This window comes from Macrobrachium nipponense, chromosome 30 (genome assembly GCF_015104395.2).
Source record: "Macrobrachium nipponense isolate FS-2020 chromosome 30, ASM1510439v2, whole genome shotgun sequence".
NCBI classification, from domain to species: domain Eukaryota; kingdom Metazoa; phylum Arthropoda; class Malacostraca; order Decapoda; family Palaemonidae; genus Macrobrachium; species Macrobrachium nipponense.
Genome location: NC_087218.1, coordinates 56,667,212 through 56,689,711, shown reverse-complemented (window position 1 = coordinate 56,689,711; position 22,500 = coordinate 56,667,212). Strand labels below are relative to the sequence as shown.

At 35.8% G+C, this 22,500-nt stretch overlaps 1 protein-coding gene across 1 annotated transcript in view; it reads right to left on the bottom strand.

The window, feature by feature from the left end:
- LOC135202551 (sodium-dependent serotonin transporter-like) overlaps positions 1–22,500 on the bottom strand; it is a 344,867-nt gene that overhangs the window by 123,346 nt on the left and 199,021 nt on the right. The window contains exon 2 of the mRNA XM_064232032.1: positions 2,472–3,026. Within this exon, the coding sequence (XP_064088102.1) occupies positions 2,472–2,609 (138 nt within the window). The 5' untranslated portion in view covers positions 2,610–3,026. The remainder of the gene's footprint in view (positions 1–2,471; positions 3,027–22,500) is intronic.

The following is a 22,500-nucleotide window of genomic DNA, read 5'->3' as shown; positions in this document are numbered from 1 at the left end:
TAGTGGCTGACCACTTAGTGGCCAGCAACGTTCCATTATAAGTGTCTCGTGGTGGGCAGCTTAATCTTTGAACTGTAAGGCTCCAGTAGACGCAAGGTCTGACAGAAACTAGTGAAAGAGTGGTTGAAATGCAATCAAGAAATGACAGCAAATAAGCAAGAGAGGACAGTTTCTATTGATGAAATATAAATATTAAAAAAGAGATGAAGAATATAGGATGTATTAGTAAAGGAAGAAATAGTTTGTAGGATTGTCCTTTGTAATATTGGTATCAGAATACACTGAACGGGCCCAAAAACTATTGTTGAAAATATAAATGTTGAAATGAAAATCCTTAAACAGCAAACTTTTTGAATACACAGCAGGTACAGATTCCAATAAACATTTAACCCTTAAACGCCGAATGGACGTATTAAACGTCGAGACAAAATCTCCCCAGATTGCCGAATGGACGTACCATACATCGACTCAAAAAAGTTTTTTTAAAAATTCGCGGAAAAATACTTATAGGCCTACAAGCCAAAAACTTTTGAATCACGCGCCTTGGGGGATGCTGGGAGTTCACGGATCAAGGCGTTGTTTTGTTTGCAATCGTTACGCAGGCGCGCAAGCGCGAATTTCTTTCTCATCGCACTAAAAAGTATCAGTGACACATCTCAAAAATTATTTCGTCACTTTGACATAAATTTTGCACCGTTTTAAATTATCCGTTACATGAAGTATTATATATGAAAATGTGCGCAATTTCATTTAAAATACAACAAAAAAATACTCATGATTGTAACTTTTATCAGTTATGAAATATTTCCATATAAATAACGATAAGTGCCAAAATTTCAACCTTTGTCAACTTTGACTCTACAGAAATGGTCGACAAACGCAATTGTAAGCTAAAACGCTTATATTGTAGTAATATTCAACTATTTACATTAATTTTGCAACAAATTGGAAGTCTCTAGCACAATATTTCGATTTATGGTGAATTTATGAAAAAAATAACATTTTCCTTACGTCCGCGCGGTAACTCTTCCGAAAAAATCATACGTGCGATTGTGGTAATGTTTGCACCATTTTAAATTAGCCGTTACATAAAGTTTTATATATGAAAATGTGCGCAATTTCATGTAGAATACAACGAAAAATAATTGAAGGTTGTAGCTTTTCTCATTTTCGAAATATTTGCATATAAATCACGATAAATAGAAAAAAAACCACGTTCGGTCAACTTTGACTCTACAGAAATGGTCGAAAAACGCAATTGTAAGCTAAAACTCTTATATCTTAGTAATATTCAATCATTTACCTTCATTTTGCAACAAATTGGAAGTCTCTATCAAAATATTTCGATTTATGGTGAATTTATGAAAAAAAACTTTCCTTCCCTCCGTGCGCGGATTCTCCGCCATAAATCGCGAATTGCGTACATCGCATTCTCGGAAAATTTACTCCGTTTCATATTAGGTATTTCATAGAGTTTTATATATGAGAATGTGCGCAATTTCATGTAGAATAAAAGGAAAAATATTTGAAGGTTGTAGCTTTTCTAATTTCCGAAATAATTGCATATAAAAAAAATTTATAAAAAAATTTTGACATTTGGTCATTTTTAACTCGTCGGAAATGGTCAAAAACTGCAATTTTAAGCTAAAACTCTTACAGTATCGTAATATTCAATCATTTCTATTCATTTTGAAACAAATTGGAAGTCTCTAGAACAATATTTAGATTTACAATGAATTTTTGAAAAAAACTTTTTTACGTCCGCGCGTTACGAATTCGTACATCATTTTGTGATAATATTTTTCCGGTGTTGCTTTTATTGTTTTACAATGTATTATATATCAAAAAGATTGCAATTTAGTGTACAATACAACGAAAAAAAAAAAGAAACTCGTTAGCTTTTACCGTTTTTTGCACAGCGTGATTTTAATACAATTATGTATGAATTTTCTTTTTTTTGCTACCATATATCGCATTATTTACATATGATAATGATATTATTTTTCATTTCTGATGATTGCATACTAAACTTCAGGCAATGACAAAAAAAGGAGTCAAAATTGAACTCTTAATCTTCAAAACTAAGCGCACTGTGATTTTTTGAAAAAATTATTTTTTCCTCTTCCGCGCTCACTCAAAACCGGCTCCAGCATTCGGGGGAGTTTTTTATTTTTACCGCTTCGGCGTTTAAGGGTTAAATTAGTTGCATTGTAATCACTGATTCCAACAGACATTTAAATTAGTAACTACTATCTCAGATTCCAATTCAGCACTGGGCTTAATGAATAAAACAAAATTAACACACATTTAAAAAAAACACACCGTAATTACTAGTTCCGAGGAACCTATGAAAATAAGAATGGAATGACCAATTATTTCTAAATAATGCCATTCATTAAGAGTAATTATCAACTTCAATTTTTACATGGAAATGAATGTGCCTTTAAGTATGCTGCATATCATATTCTTACCTTTCCAGAGGCAAGGCTGCTGGCGACTTGATACGAGGGCGGAGGATCAGAATTAGGCTGAGCGGAAGGAGGTAATGCCATTGTGTCCGTCTTCGAAGGGTCGCACTGGGTCACATCAGGTCGGCTGGTGTCGGACATCGTCGGGTTGGTTGGCTTGTTGAGGTCAGAAGTGTTGAGATCTGTGATATTGGGGGAGTTCGTTGGTGCTGCTGCTGTGCTGGGTGGTGGTGGAGGAGGAAGTGGTGGTGATGTTGGAGACTTTTGACTCCTGCTCCTGCTGTTGCTGTTTTTGTAAGCTAACGTTTGTGAGAGGATTCTCAGTGATATTGACGGTGTTAGCAACAGAAGATGATGATGATGAAGAGAGGGCGGTGGCAGGGCTGTTCGTAATAGTAGTAGTAGTAGTAGTGGTGGTGGTGGTGATGTTGGAGGAAGATGAATCAGAGACGTGGGCGTGAGATGGAGGGCGTGCTCGTGCTGGAAGATGGCCGGCCTCGCGGGTGTGGTCTATGCGGGCGGCCATGCTGGCACTAAGAAGCTCAGCCACCCCGTCGACTGGAATAGAAATCATAAAAAAGAAACAACAATGAGACTTCTGAAATATTTTAAGCAAATAAAAATGTATAGCCATGTCAAAGATTGTCCTAATGTACAAGTATTTCCTGACATTCATCCATCTTACATAAGGAAATACAGGAGGATTCCTGCAAAATATTACTCGATATAAGAAATATCATGTTATTTGCCAAAAGTTCTGCTGGATACAAAATTCTTTGCATGCTGCACGATTTCATCAAAAGAGTTCTCAATAATTTTCCAAAAAGCACTGCAGTATCAGAGGCAATACAGCAGAAATTCCTAAGTCCTATGAAAGAATCTATTTCCAGATTTATTTGAATAAACTCAAGAAAAATAACCAAAGATTTCACAACTGTCAGATCAGAGTTAGTAACCCAGGAGTTCCATGAAGTCCAATTAAAGATGATCTAGGATTTCAGGAACACTTGGCTTACCAAAGTCCATGACCATTATTGCATAATTATATCCAGTCACAAAATTTATCATGGGCATCTCATGAATTTTAACATCTCTCTGCCCAGGCACATTTTAGGGTGATTCGCTATAACCAGGCTCAAACTCTGAACACTAGAAGGTGAATCGAGTCTGGTGCCATAGGGCCACTAGATCAACATTTTCTGCAATGGGTACCAGCCTCTGGTGGGGTCAAGAGAGAGAGAGAGAGAGAGAGAGAGAGAGAGAGAGAGAGAGAGAGAGAGAGAGTGGTGTTAGCTACCTCATCCCTAAGAAGACTTGCTGAACAAACCAGAGAGCTGTAACTGACCAGCATTGCAACCTATTCATTAAGGTAAATGTGTAGGTGGAAAAATAAGCAAACATACATACACACATGCTCACACACACACACACGTAAACACACACACACACACACACACACACACATATATATATATATATATATATATATATATATATATATATATATATATATATATATATATATATATATATGGTAGTCCCCTGTTTACAATGTAAACTAGAACATCATGAAAAATCCTCAAAAATCCTAACAAAAAAAACCTCCTCTAAATTTTTTATTATTTTGCTGTGTTGGATTCATGTTTTTTCTGTTGGATCAGAGTTGTAAGTACTGTAACCCTAGAATATGAGTAGTAAACTGGAGAATAATTTCTGATTTATATATTTGAAAAGCATCGTAACCTCGGAACATAGTAAGTCGGACCCTTCATATACTGGGGACTGCCTATATATATAGATATATAATAGATATATATATTATCTATATATATTATTATATATATATTATATATATATGTAATATAATATATCATTACAAACAAATGTTAAACACATATATAATATATATATCATTAATATAAAATAAATATATATATATATATATATATATATATATATATATATATATATATATATATATATATATATTTATATATATATACTATATATATATATATATGATATATATATATATATATATATATATATATATATATATATATATATATATATATATTTATATATATATATATATGTATATATAAAACACGCTCTTTTTCATTTAATAGATCAATTCTACAAAGGTTGGGTTTTGTCTTGCTTACATATGCGATAAGCCTTTTGAATGATTTTATGGGAGTTAGAGATGAAATGTTCCCTTGTTTACATTAATGTGTGATAATCATACTTAGAATAAAGTAAACATGTACTAAATAGAAAAGAAAAGAAAAAACCTATAATATGTATCACATAAGAAATAAGCAGGTAGTTAGAGATTAAATATTCTCTTGTTTACTGTTATTTCTGCTAATCATTTAGAATAAACTAAGTTTGCACTAAAAGTTGCACAGTAAATCAAGCAAAGCAGAAAAAATAAATTATACATGTACTAAGTACGTATGCATTCGAAGGCGTCGTCAACTTCTTGGATTATTTTGTATTTTCATGCTTGTGATACAGTAATTCGTAATTCATTAAAGGATATGTACAGTACTGAGAGAGAGAGAGAGAGAGAGAGAGAGTTGAGTAGTTTACTCTAGTAAACAAACGGATCAGCAGGAAACAGCTGTTATATGATTTTGATGGATTTTATTAAACATCATGTGTGCGTGTGTTACCGTGTAATCAGTATTATCGTTATCTACAAAGTGGGGAACCCAAGCTAGATTCTTGGGGAGGTCAACGGTAGTTAGGGATAGAGATTAAAAAACCTGTTGTACAATTACACTATTATATATTGCATCACTTTACGAAATATATCGTTCGGATCGTTTTTCTTTTCTATTTTCCATGTAATAATTTGCTTGGGATTTTTTTTTAAATAGGAAAATTCCAATCAATTATCACAAATAAAAAAAAATCTGCAAGAAAAAACTTTATTTTACGCAGGCTTTAAAGTATTTTGTCCGAATCATTATGGAATTTTCCATTTTGTTTAGATATGAACAGTACCAACCATGTTAACTGTATGAAGAGCTGTTAGTTTAGGCAAATAACACGGGAGAGCAGTTCGACATCTCTAATGTTATCAGATTGATATCTGTTTGAAGATCTTTCTTTTAAAAGGAAGAACGTTAATTTTAGTTAGCAAATAAAATATAAGTATAAACAAGGCGAGATTCAACCTCCAGCTTACTAGGAATACTCATAATTGGTACAACTCATCCTAACAACAAGGATCAAATAAAAAGGACATAAATTAAACTCGTTCATATATTCTCAGTTATAGGTGGAAGCACCGAATTATTGAACAGAAATATAGCTTCTAAATTCAGCACATTAAATAAATAAGAACGTGCTAAAATCTACAGACAGGTAGCCTGTTGTTTTACCAACGAAAATGGAAAAAAAGGTATGATATGTTTTACTAGAAATAATTTTTCTGTACTGTTTATTATCCAGATTACTACTTTTTTACATTTTTATGCTGATAAATAAATCATAAATATCCTATCTTAAAATCCCTATATCTTTAGCAAAACACGAAACATTTTTTTCAGACCTCTTTGGGACCTTGCCTTTCTACCCCCGGCCCAACAACAACAACAAAGTAGCTTGTAGCTTTACTCCGCGAGTAAGCGAAAATATTATATAATTTATAGCTTCCTCTCTTAAACTACAGACAGCTCGCTTAACTGAAGGGTGGTGAAATGCGCTGCCATATGGGATTCGGTTGGTACGTCTGCAACTCCAAAAGTTCAATAGACCAGTTTGGATATAGATCAGACAAGGACTATAAGGCTTAGCCAAACATTTATAGGTCAATATAATTTTTTTTTTTATATATTTTGATTATGATAAATAAACAAAATGTAATAAATAGGACTACAATTTTGAGTGCTAAAGTAAAACCTTCTCCAGAGCGACAAAAATGATTATAATGAGTCACAAGAAAAAAATAATACCACAGTTATTAAACGAAAAGACATATAAAAGAACGACAATAATTTCAATTTCCATCAAACAGAATGTTATTTAGCTCGGCTGCCATAATATGCATTAGCAAGTGACTAGCTCCAAGGGTTCTTGCTCAAAGGCAACTGGTAACCAAGTTACAGAAACAGTCTGTTACCAAAATCATGTGGCCGCGTGTCCAGGTGAATAATTGCCAAATACCGAATGCTAAATACATATGCCTACTGTTTGCAACATTAAAGGAACTGATACAATATTTTGTATCCCAGTGATACCTTTCGAATCAGCATTTGAATAAGTGATGGTTGCAACCAAGAGGGAAAAAATGTCATATGGCAACCTCCCGCCACCAGAGACTTGCTGGGAACAACAGGCTATCACCTTCCTGAGCCACCCCTTGAAGTGGAAGAGATGTATGTTAAATATATATATATATATATATATATATATATATATATATATATATATATATATATATATATTTCTACTTAATACTCTTTGCCAATCTTTTAAAGAAGAAGAGGCCAATTCTGGGAACATCCTTTCATCATCAGCCACTCGGACTGCAGAAGAGGGTGAAGTGAAGAGATAAATCCTGCCTCATAGGATACCAAGGGCTACCAAGTCTCGCAAGGAATCCTATTGCAAGTGGCAATGTCGTCTTGGTGTCCGAATGCAAATGAAGTAAGACTGACCGATCTTATCTCTGCAATCGTCGATCAACAAAGTGATATTCTGAGGCCCGAAATGGGTTTAGCAAATCAGCGGATGACATTGGCAGTGATGATGATATGGAGAAAAAGGATAGGGAAGGTTATCTCCGACCACTCTCAAAGAACGACGGGAAAAATTAGTGGAGCTGAAAAAATTAGGTAGGCCTCCATTATTTCGGGGAACCAGGAAGGGGACTGTTTTAAAGATCATCCCACCACCACACCTTAAAGTATTTGTCATGAATCTACAAACAGATACAACTTCAGAAGCAATAAAGTCTTACGTCAGCGATCTTTTCCCAAATGGTGAAATTACCTTGGAGAAGATTACCCCTCGGAATCCTTCGCGTAACAGGGTTTCCTCTGTCCTCGGATGCCCTGTGCCTCGCTTAGTGCCAGCTGGACTCGTGGTCAGAGGAGGTGAAGGTCCAGAAGCCTTTTTACCCAGCTCGAACTTCCGCTTTAAGCACCAGAAGAGCAGCATCAACAGCAACAGAACTCAGAAGTCCAGCAGAGAGAAGCGATTACTGATCTCTGATAGTGATCAGGACCTGACTGCAAATGATATGTATGAATATATGATGTATTTGAATTTTTTCTTATGGATATGGATACCTTAAAATTTACAAACTTCAATTGTCATGGTATTAAGAACGCTGTTAAGTACATCACAGGCTTGTGTGATAGGTTATCTATAATTTCGTTGCAAGAAATATGGTTATACAAAATATTCATGACATTTTTCCGTGTTTTCAAAATCTTCAATGAAAGATGATGTAGAACTTTAGAGAGGCCGACCATATGGTGGATTATCTCTCCTTTGTCCCCCTTTGTCAAAATTGTAGAATATGATGACGATAGGATTTTGGGGTTCTCTTTAGCTGGAAAATACTTCCATCTTGTCAATGTCTATGCCTAATGATATAGATGAAAATGTCGACATATTATTTTTAGAGAAGACGGGCAAAGTATCATCTATAACTGAAGATGATGAACACGAGAAAATTTGCATTCTTGGTTATTTCAGCTCTGCTCCCAGTGCAAACTCTTATGAAGAATTGGTCTCGCTTTCCGCCTCTCATGATATGGTATTGGCTGATACTTGTAATCTGCCAACTGATTCCTACACTCACGTTAAACTTGGTGTCTAGAACGTGGACTGACAGCTTTATTTTAACGACTGTTTATGCAGATCCAATTATTAAGTACTCTGCTGCCAGTAAACGAGATGATTATCTGGTATTTTGGTATTGAAGTTTTGCAGAAAATGTTTTTTTAGTCTTTTAAAGGTAAGGATCTCTAATGTTAATATTGACCTACACGTCCTCTTTTGTTCTCTTCGGTGCTGTCATTCCGTTATCATAAACTCTATATAAATGGCAGATATGATAAACTGTGTACTACTATAGTGGCCACTGGAAAAGAAGCATTCGGCACTAAAAGGAGGTACAAAGATGTGTCTGGCTGGTCGGATTTCGTTCTCAAGGCCCATGACATTGCTCGAGCCGTATTCCTCTCCTGGAGGATGAATGGGCCTCCGAGAGAAGGGTCCTGGGCACTGCGTATGTGACTGACTCATTTCAGGTTTAAACAAACACTTAAATGGTGTCGAGACCATGAGGAGCAATTAAGAGCGAGAGCACTTGTCAGAGTCTAGTCTCTAAGAGTATGAAACGTTTTTGGTCAAACGTTAAATTGCTGACTAAAAGAAATGCACCACTATCCCCCATAAAATCGATGAGGCCGTAGGTTTAAGCAAGTACTCCTTTTGCGCGAAATGCATTGACAGTCTGCTTGAATATCATTCAAGATAGTATTACTAAGAATACTGTAGAAAAAAAACTTGAAATAAGAGATGGTAACTTGAAATAAATCACTCTTAATATTAATATGGTGAAGGAAACTGCTCATTCTTCGTCGATCAATGAAGCAGTGGGCTCTGATTGCATCCCTGGGGAAGTCTATAAGTATGCTCCAGACTATTTGCTACTGTTAGTATGCCTCTGTTTTAATTCATTCCTTATACATTCGTTTTCGTCTACCTCTGTTATGAAAGTGGTTATAATAGTCCACTTTTTAAAGACTGAACTAAAGACCCAGCGGTTAAAAACAACTATAGACCCACCGCGATTTCTACACACTTTTATTTCTAAAATGCTAGAATAAGAGGATGTTTATGTACAAGTGAGCATCAGTTTGTGTTTAAACCAGATCTAGGCACATAATTATGTGTTTATGCTTTAAAAAATTTTACCAATTATTACCACGTACAATATACGCTTGTATTTATAAGCATTTTCGATGCCAAAGCAGCATTTGATCGGGTGAACTATTGGAAGCTGTTTGATGAATTGTTGTGCCGAAGTACCTAAACACGATGTCGAGTTACTTGCCTAATGGTTTAACTTTCAAAATTTTGTTGTTCAATGGGATGATCAATTTTCTAGCTCTTTCGGTAGCAGTAATGGCTTGAGACAAGGAGGCATTCTGTCACCCTATCTTTTCAACGTTTATGTAGACACAAGCAAAGATGTGTGCATGTTGATTCCTTCATGTAATAACAAAAAAAAAAAAAAATACCCAAGGATTTCATTGCAAAATGACTTCTTACAATCAGTAAATTCAATCTCGTATGTGGGCCACATAATTACAAGTAACAATAAAAGTAATGAAGATATTGAACAAGAGTCGAAAGCTCTGTGTAAGAGGGAATATGCTTATAGGAAAATTAAATTTCCTTGATGATGAAACTAAAGCTGTTATTCAAAACCTTTTGTACGACAAAGAGTGTCAGAATGATATGATAAGTAGTAATGCTTCCCAAGTTTTTGTGACGCTGGGTTTGCCTGATCGTGATGTTATTCGGCACCAAGAAGTATTTAGTCTAAAACAAGGATAGCATAAACGAAATAATGCTTTGATACGATTGCTAAAAGACAGTGATGCGTCTTTATTATTTGCATTGCATGATGAATGGCACAGAATACTCTACCGATAGATAAAACTGCTTCTTCTTGTTTGTCCTATATCTGGAATGATACGTGCAGTTTGTTGACCACTTCGATGGCGAATAATATCTTTGTTTTGAACTTATTTACGCATGTTTTTAGATCTAGTTGTATGACTTTTTTTTTTTCTTTTTTTTTATTGTAAGATACACAGAGGGATGGATATCCACTTTGGTTGTGATAATTGTATTTTTTTCTGTAAACTCGTTTGTCTAATAATAAATCAAAATGTAGTCTCTCGCACCACTACTTTTTTCTATCATATTCCAAATAGAGTATTATTATTATTTTGCTATATTAATCAGCGCTCGAATGACTTCTAAAGAAAAACTGACAATACGATAGGAGAAGTGAAATAGTTGGCAACATATGCTATACAATTTTGATTCTATAGACCATTCCGCTAATAACTCACATGCACTAATACAGATGTTTGAGTTTTATAATCTGCTTTCAACTACGCACACACGCGCGCATACATACACGCATACATACACAGACATAAACACAGACATTGGCACATAAGAGAGGAGGAGCAGATTCTAGTGGGTCTATAAAAAATGATTTGTAATCAATATACAACACCGCCAACACGCACACTGGAGGGAGAGATAAGCAATAGAATGAGACAGTGGATGTGCGCGTCAGAACCTGTTTGTATAATAATATAATAAAGATGAGAAAGGGAGAGGGGAGAGGGACCTCAAGATTTCTGTTGCCTTAATATTTATACAAACCAAACACGTTTATAAACATATAAATAGGGGGAAAAAACAACAAAGACACAACAACATTGTAACAATAACGAGTTTTTATTCGAATACATAACTGTAAGACCACAGTTTCGACTGATGACAAAACCAAAGGTGAAAAAACAAGACAAAAAAAAAACAAACAAATAGCAGAGTAATAAAATCAGGAACAAGGTTATTTTGACTTCTATCAGCAGAGCTATAGAATACAAGCAGACATACTATAACGGCAGGTGTATGGGATCTTGAAACCGTTAAGGAACAAAGGCGAAAAGAAACAGCTCAACTTCGATCCGGTCCTACAGCAAGATTCCTTCTAATTCGGACGTGATTTGCATTTAAATGGATCGCTCTGATTTCGCAAAGCTAAGCGTTCAGACACACAAATACTTCCTCTCTCTCTCTCTCTCTCTCTCTCTCTTTCTCTCTCTATCTCTCTCTCTCTCCCTAAATACATATATATAGTATATATATATATATATATATATATATATATATATATATATATCTATATATATATATATAGATATATATATATATATATATATATATATATATATATAATATTATATCCTTAGTACAATCACACCAGGGTCTTCGACGAAAATATCTTTACTCTGTTTTTTCCATCTGTCCATCCACCTGTGGTGTTTGCGCATGGTAACACTGCGTCCCGGGCTTTGAATAATATCCTATTTCGAATATTAACGGTGTAATTTGCATACAGTAAATTATTAAAACACTTTTCAGTTGCAAATGTACACCAAGATATCCTTTTATTTACCTAAACTTACACATAACGTAACTATTTAAAGCTCGGGACGCAGTGTTATCATGCGCGACAACCACAGGCGGATGGACAGATGGAAAAAATAAACAGAATATAGCATATACAATTTGAAAAAAGCAGACAACAATTAATGTATATTTAATTTCCCCGTCACATTTTAGTCATGTAAAAGAATGTGTCCACTTTGCCTATAACAATTCCCTTGAATGTTGTCTGAAGCAATTTTTATCTTCTGTTGAAAGGAGACATACATAAGACTTACATCACAACCAATCATATCCTCCTGCACTAAGTACCTCCTACACTATTCCTAATTCCTACATTCAATCCTCCTATCTCCCCTCTCTCCTAAACGCCGTTATTTCCCACGCTTCTTACTCCTCTTAGCTTGGAAGATTTCACATCCGGTAAGGGACGGTTTCCAGTCGTCGCAGGACAGCCAACACAGACATCATGACCGAGATAAATGAGATGTTTTATAATATATATATATATATATATATATATATATATATATATATATATATATATATATATATATATGTATGTATATATATGTGTGTGTGTCTGTGTATGTATGTATGTATGTATGTGCATATATACATATATATATATATATATATATATATATATATATATATATATATATATGCTTTTTAAGGTCTTGACGGTAGTTTAATCTCATTAATATCTTCTCTTTTTTATGTTGAACATTGATTTGAAATGAGATAATTTTATGGTCGCTTTTGCCTAGATTTGCACCCGCTGAAATGTCAGATACTAGATTATCTTCCGTTGATAGGACGATGTCTAGTATGTTGTTTCCTCTAGTGGGTTTGTCAACATATTGGTGAAGGGATTCATTTTTTACAAAATCTAAAAGTCTCTTTCCTTTTACGTTTGATGCGGAGGTCATCGTGTCCCAAAGTACTGCTGCATTGAAATCTCCCATTATTATGCAGAGTTTGTTGCTTATCTCTTGTCCTAGTAGTGCATACAGCTCCTCATCGGACATTTGTGATTGTCGGAGAGAGAGAGAGAGAGAGAGAGAGAGAGAGAAAGAAAATATCTGTAGGTCCACTGAACTTCTCCCAAAGCACAGATCTAAAAAGTAGCAACAAGATACCGTTGGATTTATTACAATGTGAGCACTATAAGGATGTACTTTATAACCCGATTTGTGGTCCCCACATTGTCCGGAGTCTGAGAGGTATATTGATGAATGACGTCAATGGAAAATGTGTTAAGTGTAAGGAAATCCCCGTAGACTTTTCAGAAAAGTGGATATACTGGTTTCTGTAGAAGAAAGAGTTCTTCGAAGACTCAGGGAAGATCTTGAAGGACGAGAGGATGTTATCAGATGCACATGTAAAGCCAAATGAAGGAGATAAGGCGTAAGGGCTCGATCACCTTCACTCTTTGTTTTTCTTGCTCATTTCAAGGTATTCGGATAAGTGAATTCTTCAAGTTTTTACTCATCCCAGACCGGTTTTCGACAGGGTGGCTGGTGTCCTGACACCTTCGTTATTAAAAAAAGGGCAATGATCGTGTCCTATAACACAAATGTGTCTCTTAGTACAATACCAAATCTTGTTGCTAGGATCTGCTCTTAACTGATGCGAAGCGAAGTAGCTGTCTGTTTTATATCAATATTGAATTATTAACGAACTGTGGGATACGAAGGCCATCTGATCTCACATTCACCACACGGCGGTTTTACTGGGACAATTAGCACCATACGCCTTGATCCTTCTCAGAATTCGACAGCAGTTCGGTTTGCCTTGACTCCAAGGTTACCTTTGCAAAATAACGAAGTAACTCTCCTGGCGTTGTTAAATTGCCAAATCTTGTTAACAATAATCTTATGCATGACAACCTTTGATTCCAGATCATCTGTAAATAATGAAAAAAGCTTGGAACCAGTCTTTTTCACCAGCGGCTAAGAATCAAAATGCAGAACGAAGGTAGACGTCTAATTGCGTATATCTCGCCAAAGACAACGTCTAACTTTATACCGGAGGAGTTTTGTTTTGTTTCCTGTAAACCTGGAGACTAGTTTATCAGACTGAATGACTGACTGCGGATGTTTCTGCTCTCCAGCTTAAGAGAGGCTATGATAAAACTTGTAAGCATCCTGCATTTGTATCGCGATTTGATTTGGGTTTCCAATTATCTAGAAAAATTTGCGGATTTTCTCGTGTCGCTGATTCTGTCTCTGAATTGCTTAACACTTTCTATAACCTTAAATGTGTATGTGTGCATCTAGAGTTATGGACATTGCTAACCATGGATTAACGGTGTTCACACTAAACTGGGAAAACATAAGGAGGGAGACACGGAGCAAAAAAAAAAAAAAAAAAAAAAAACTGAAGGAAATTACTAAAAAGAAGAAGAAGAAGAAGAAGAAGAAGAAGAAGAAGAAGAAGAAGAAGAAGAAAAGAAAACTAAAACAAAAATTAATATTTCTTTGAAAAGCAATATTAGTTTGAATATATGAAATTCATCTGTAGATGTTATCCAAATACAGATTACCGATTAGTATGTTTTAATTTTCCATTTGTTATGGAGCATGTGACTATTATCAACAATAGTAATATAAAATCCATATAAGGTGGTTTCAACACTGATGCAATTCTGGAATGAATCATAGTTTTGAAATCCATTTTGCCTTTTCTTTATATAAAGCAATTTTAAACTATTTAAGGAAATGGTGGCCTTTTTGGGCTTCCCAACACAAATATAAATACACATAATAATAATAATAATAATAATAATAATAATAATAATAATAATAATAATAATAATAATAATAATAATAATGATAATAATAATAATAAGGGTCACCGGTTTCCATATTTCTTCATAGCAGTTTTTAACATCAGTGTTATCCTTATCTACAAATCAAACCCAAGACGGAAAAGGAAGAAAACGAATAACCTAAGTAGTATTGATGAAATTCACACGAAAATCGCCAATAAACAATGATTATAAAAAAAAACAAGTGTCAATGAAGGTTACAAATGACTTGAAAATGGAAAGCGCTTCTATCAGCTAAGGATGCAGCGTCTAGCTCTCTCGTCCAGGGACTCACAAGCGCTTAGTGGCGTTCTTTTAGCCATGTCAGACCAAGGACCGTTACAAATCATGTCATGAAAACATTATTGTACGATATCTAACACATACATTGATAAAATGAAACGTTCTTCGTATGCTTTTTAATATTAACTTGGTATATTTCACTTCACTTAAGATAGATTATTTAAATTTTAGAACTACGTTTTGCGGTTGAAAAACCCTTTTTATTAGTCGGAAGAGAACAGCACTGGCTGCTTGTCAAGGATAAAATTATAGGAAACATCATTTTTCTCTTACACATGACCAAAGCCAGACCGTGGACAGTGCGATCCGCAAATCCTCTGATAATCCGTCTGTTATCTTTAAATACGAACAAACAGCATAATGAAGATGGAAATCCACCGCCAAATCTACAGTGTTCTGATTCTCCAGTTTTTGTCGGATACCTTGGCGCCGCGGCGACGGGTTAGATAAACGCTGTTAACGAAGCGCCTTCGGAGCGTCGATGGATATGTAAAAAATTTCGAAACCACACGTCGAGGTGGCTCTCTTTGGATAGAACTGAGAAACCAATCGTTGCAGAAAAAGTGGTTTCTGATACCCTTAGGTGCGTTGTTTCTTATGAAGTAGAAAAAAAAAAAAGGACACGGCCTTTGCGCTGCTCCCAATTAAATAATTTGGGAAAAGTGGTGTCCAATATCAAGTCTCATGAAGAACTAGCATCTTCGTAAAGGAATGGGGACTAGTTTCAAAACACTTTTCAGTTAGTGATTTACATGGTTTTAGAAGCTACTATCATGCGCATTTATTGAGATTTTTCCGCTAAAAAAAACGAAGGCAAATGCTAAGCTTTGAATTCAATAAATGATTGAGTTATATTATATTAGCTATATCTTTGGGATTTTCGTAACTATGAAATGAACATTATCATCAAAATTAAATCTGCACTAATATACAACACGCATTACCTATTTCTTATGACTTAAAAATGATTTACCGGTATATTGAACCTTTGTTCAAAACAATTACGCTAATGTAATGTTAATATACTCTTAGAGTGACAAGTGGTTGCTATTGAGATGATAATCTTCATTGATTTCAGTTGCTTCTAAGTGTTCTTTATTACCATCACGGTTTGGCCCGTGTTCATCTTCTTTGGGTATAGGCTCGTGTTCTTAAAATAACACAGTTTACTCCTGAATGAGGAAATCCTTTATTCTTACTGCAAACTGCTGTTTATTTCCAGCTTAGAATATTTGCTGTGTACCATTTGCACAAGGGCTTTGGATGCTGGCTCTTTCATAATTCCACAAGACCTTCATTTTATTTCCACCTGCAGCCCAGCAATGCCCAATTAGCAGGAGCACTGATATTGGCAATTGGAAATTTTTTGCATACATAACACCGATATCTGATGTGTAAGTGTGGAGTACACAACAGTACACCCTGACTGGGAAGAAGCTCGTGAACGTCTTCTTCCCCCTTTAACTATTTTCTGTAAGTGACAACCTTTCCACATTCAGTCAGTAGTTCTGTCATTAAGGTTCTCACCCAGAACCTTAATGACATAAAAGTGGCTCCTTTCTTCGTGAATTCGAAGAATGCGCTAAGGAAGAGCTTTTCATGCTTCCTCTGACTACCGTATACCCTGAAATGCATTTTTGTCGTTTCTGAGAAATTTGTCCGTGAATGACCTAATGCTATGTCTGTTTCATGTTGATATTAGTTCCAAAGTTTCACAATATGTTGATAATGTCAAAAATGTTTGAGTGACGGCCTCTTCAGCAGAACATGTCAACAGAAAAGCACAATTACCTATTACCTTTCCTTTTGCTTAAAATTATCGTATATCCTGCACTGTCTTTGACAGATTCATCAACCAAGAAGCAGAGGAGATCCTATTTGTTTTCAGTCTTTGATATGAAATGGTCGTAGTTTGGTTTTTAAGTCAGTTTTAGTTGTCCGTAAAAGAAACCTTTTAAGTTGGCTTTTTGTCTGTCTGTCTGTCTGTTTGTCTGTCTGTCTGTCTGTCTGTCTGCTCTCAGAGCTTAAAAACTACTGAGGTCTCTTGGAGGGCCGCAGTTGATCTTCCACTCTCCAATCATCAAGCATGCCAAACGGCAACCCTCTATCCTCAGTAGTTTTAATTTTATTTAAGGTTAAAGTTAGCCATGATCGTGCGTCTGGCACAGCTATATGTACCAAAACACAGACCACCACCGGGCTACAGTTGAGAGTTTCATGGGTCGCGGCTGAAATTTTCGTGAACCGTGGCTGAGAGTTTCATACAGTATTATACGCTTAACAGAAAACTCGATTGTGCTGAAAAGACTTCTGCATATTTTTTACTTGATTAATTATCATTCTTGGTGTATGGTTATCATTATCACTATTAGAAAGCATTTGTATAAGAAAATCCAGTAGGCTATAAACTTTACTACTGTTTATCGATAGAAAAGAAAGCCTCTGTACGCACAGATATATCGGTATACTGATGACTGATATTGCAGTTCTCAATTTCATTTAAGCATCAGCATCATATAATTTATGCATTCTCGTAGTTACACCAAATTGGCTGGTGCAAAGATTTTTTTTGTTTTTGTTTTTTTGTAATAGGCACGACACTTGATGCATAACCTGCAATGGAAACTGAATGATATCTTTCCTATTCCCGTAAGGTAGCAATGCCTTGTGGAGATACCTATATCGTGGGAATTTCTCTATCCCTTTATTGAAAGAACTGAAAGCACTCACCCTCCTGCATCTATAATCCGACCCAGAATTCGAATCCTCACTTGCGCCAGCACGCTCAAGAGATACTTTCACCAGGAAGAAGTATATAATACTAGCAGCTGTACCAGTCCTTTGGACGTGTTATCGAACCCACATTTACTTCTAAACGACCTGGACATACATCTTTCTCCCGCCAATACTACTGCGTCACTAGCTGACTCAGTCAGGCACCTCTGGCCAACGGCAGACGCATACATGTTGCGACAGGTTGCCCAAAAAGATTTCCATTGTGGAAACCCCCTTAACCAGCCCTTGATAAATCTCAGCCTATAGTCAAACTCTGATATTGATGTTATGGTAACTCCAGATTTGAATGCAGTAGGTCCATCTTTGGCCCTTTTGGCCCTCATTCCCAAAGCAAGGCCCATGGGTAGCTATGACCCTCTTCTGCTCTGGTCGGTAAGTCGGAAGGGCGTAGGCCTCCTGCCCCCTAATGTTGTGCGAAGCCCTCAGATCCCCATAACCAAGGGGGTTTGCCCCTCTTTATCACTGAGGGGGCCATATAGCACCCATGTTGTGGGGAGCCTGTTTGTACATATGGAATTTTTCGGATTTTGACTAAAACCTTCCAGGGACGGGGGAGAATGGGAGTCTATGGCAAGAATTTGGTAGCCCTAGCTTTCATAGTCTGGGCGTGCTTAACGAACGAACAAACAAAGAGACAGACAGACAGACAGGCAAATAAACAGGTATTGCCCTTTATATACATAGAATAGATTTCTGAGGTCTCCTTCGACAGCGGTAGGCCACGTGATAGCATTTGCCGTATGGAAGTTATGGTTCTAGTGCCGTATCTAGAAATGGGAATTCCCTACTCTTCGTACATAACATCGCATTTGGAATTCTTTCCTTTCCTATGTATCATTTAAAATCCTAAAATCAATAATTTTCCTCTTAAATGATAGGTGTAATAACAATTCTCCAGCATTCAACATTAATTAATTCCTTTAAAGTTTTTTTGATTTGATAAAAATTCAGCAGATATTTAAGAAGGTTATAAATGAGGATTAATCTTCCTGTTTCAGTCATTTACTCGATCAGGTTTCCTTTACCCACTTTTCTTAATCATTCTGTAGTTTAGCCGTCTTCCTTCACCTCCTCCTCTCTCTCTCTCTCTCTCTCTCTGTCTCGGCGCAAATTACTGCATTCTCTTGATAACAGGAACATGCGAAAACGTTTCTTCATTTTGTCTCTCATCACATCAGATCATTCATTCATTTTCTCTCTCTCTCTCTCTCTCTCTCTCTCTCTCTCTGTATGACGCTGAGCCTCTAAAAGTTGAACATCAAAGGTAGTTTTCACAGGCTTCCCAGAGACCGAGCCTTCCAATAACCCAAATCTTGTTACAATATCATTACTAAAAGCTTATTGGGCCTCTCTCTCTCTCTCTCTCTCTCTCTCTCTCTCTCTCTCTCTCTCACCATCATTATTAATTTTCGGTTGAGACTGGGTAATGTAGTGACGACTGCGAAAGTGAATATCTGGCTCCTGTTCCTCCATGTTATGCATCAGAAAGACAATCGGTCTTTAAGGAGAGAATTCGTGTGTACAATGAGCCATTTCGCTACCGAGAGAGAGAGAGAGAGAGAGAGAGAGAGAGAGAGAGAGATACTGAAGTTGACCATCGTGCATGACTTGCTTTCCTCCTTCTTTCGATTGTTGGTGCCCAAAGACCCTGAAAATCCCTCACACACATTCAGAAGTAGCCAAACTGAAAACGTATATTTGCTTCTCAAGTATAATTTGCTTCCTTTTCATATATATTAAACGGGATGAAATGATCCAGTGTGACCTTTTGATTGCCAAAGCATTTACAAGCTTCAGTCAAATGGTATTAAACTGTCATCCTCCCTGTCGTTTTAATGTCTTGAAGGTGTAAAATATTGCAGCACTGAAAGTATCCAGTTTTTCTGCCATCATTTATTGAATTTGGCTTTTCTGTGAATTATCTTAAGTCCCGATGTTAAAGATGACGGAAGCGAAAGCTCACATTTAGAGTTTCTTCGATGCTAATTTTTTTTTTTTATCCGAGAATTTAAAAATGTATAAAATGGAGCCACTGATAGTCACCTTTTTGCATTCCCACTGTTTCATCTTTTAATGGTTTTGTTAGGAAAGATGTTTACCTCTTTCAAAGATGGCAGTGCAAAAATCCTTCATATGGCTTTTATCATTCTTTTAGACTTTCCTTTTGGCTAATCAATACATCTTAACTTTCAGATATTTCGGGACTGAAGGTGGCGTTCATTTCGTTTACCAGTCATTTGGTTTTTGTCGTTTTTGCTAATGAAAGAGTTTAAAAATTCCAACAACCCTCTTTAGTTAACGACAAATAAGGGCGAACTTTCCCTATACCGTGCTAATATTTCTCATTTTCCATAATCCATATTCTGGATCACCTTTCATTAAAACTTCGATGACAAAAAATCTCAGATTGACGTAATATGGGGTTAAAAATGCTGAACATCCTGTAACCTTTACTCTGGTTAAAGGGCGTCATTGAAATTCTTACAGGAAAAAGAAAAAAGAAAAAAAAAGACACGGAAAGCACCAAAGTCCATTTTGTACTGCATGATCTGATTTTGAAGACACCTTTAAGTGACATGAACTCAGTTTGCTGTTCCAGATTTATTCCTTCTTCAATTGATTATTGCTCTTTGGGCAACCGGTTTTTTATTACAGCATATCAAAGGTTTTTGTTATCTAACTAACCTGAATTGTTGAAGTAGTGCAAGTATAAGGTCAGTTTTCGCTCATGTTAAACATGGGAAAGTTAATATCTGAGGTTATAGTAATTTGCATTTCGTTATTTTGATCGGAGAATGCATAACAAGTAAGATACATTAATATAAGCAAAGGAAAATGAGAACAGAAACGAAACGATCTGATCCCAATAAGAGTCGAGACGGTTGCCACACTGGAAGCGCAGTTGCAGCGTGAGAAACAGACAGCCAGACAGACAGACAGACAGACAGACAGGCTGTATGATTTTATCCGTAAACTGGTGTCACAGTAACAGTGGTCATGATATTCTATTAAATCTTTGACATAAAGTAGAACAAAATTTACCAGAGAGAAAGAGTTTCATTTGTATAATCGCATAGTGATTTTGGTAGCCTGTTTTTAAATGAAAAGATCATTTATATACCGGATTAATTTACGAAACTGCCAATAGTGCAGCGGAACCTGGTGATTCATTAGTCTTGACTTCATTATCAGCGTCTGTTAGAAATAAAGGTTGAAGTCCGCACAGTATCTGGGACCATTAATTATTACTATCAATACTTATCATCGACCAGGAAATAAATCAGGGTGGCTAGAAGAGGAATTGGGAATAGAGTGTTTTTGTGTGTGTGTGTGTGTGTGTGTGTAAAAAAAGAAGAAAACTAATTGTGAGCGGAAGCATCCAAACGTACATTCATCACCTACAAAACGAGTAATAGATATCTTGATTTCTTGGAGCCAACATTATCATTGGAAGTCCATCTTTTTTTCCAGGAATGTATATAGTATGCAAATACAGCGATAGGTTTAGTTCTACAGACTGTCAATTCGATGACAATGAATGATCGCTTCATAGTCACTGAGATGGAGAATTCTTGACCTCTTCAATTGAAAGTCATTACCAAATACATTATAGGTGATGGAACAGTTCCTGGAGACTGAGGATCCTTCAACAATAAGATGAAAAAAAAAGGAGTAAAGCAAATCATCAGGATATAGCAAACTAATTCAGTTGCCATCTGTTAGCATAACTCCAACTGCTAAGAGCGACAAAATTAATTGGAAAACGATAATCGGCAACAGTATAGTAGAACAAGTTGCCAGACAACCCTAGGTAGTAAATTTCTCTCGTGGCTAACCTCGGTAACGAGATTTTTCTGAAGTGACACAACGCAATATCATTTTAAAATTATTTAAAAAATGAAACAAACGAAATTTTTTGGGAAGGCTATTAACAAAATGAACAAAACATACTACAGAGGCGCCACAAACAACTAGATTCCTACAGCAAAATTGTTTCTTTAACCGAGAACAGCAAAAAAGCAACAAACACCTCAAATCTAATTATTCATTCATCTTTCATTATCCTAAATTCATCGGAAGGAAGTCCATCATCAGTGCAATCATTAATGTACTAACTATATATATAATATATATATATATATATATATATACATATATATATATATATATATATATATATATATATATATATATATATATATATACGTATATATATATATATATATATATATATATATATATAAGAAATGGAGGTGTTCATAAAATATACTCTAGTTGAAGAAACAGGTAGATCGACGTCACAAAGATTAATGAAGCAGAAAAGATCAATACGATATGTTAACAGAGCGTTCAGGGATTTTCGTTGTTTATTAGGGATAATGACTATTGATTAATTAACGGGAGTGGTGCCGAACTGGTGCCCAAAAACCAGTCTTACTAATAACATGAGCCTGTCAGGAAGACATCAGACTCGACTCAGGCGGGAGTTAACGAGGACCAGAAAACAACGGAATGACCTCTTTTACTTCTATCTACACACCACCAAAGTCATAGCACCAAAAATGCATATATGCTTCATGCGTAGCTGTCGATAAAGTCACGGGATAGAAAGTCACAGAAGAGTCCTAATTTTGCCTGGGAAGAAAGTCACAGGAAGAAATCACATTCATATATTGTAGCCGCTAATAAAGTCACAGAGAGAAATCTCAATTTTGCCGATGAAAAAAGTCTATACTCTGTTTTTTTCCTCCATCTGTTCATCAGCCTGTGGTGTTTTTGTATGGTAACACTGCGTCCCGGGCTTTGAATAGTTACGCTATGAGTAAGTTTTAGGTAAATAAAAGGATATCTGGGTGTACATTTGCAACTGAAAAGTGTTTTAATACTTTACTGTATGCG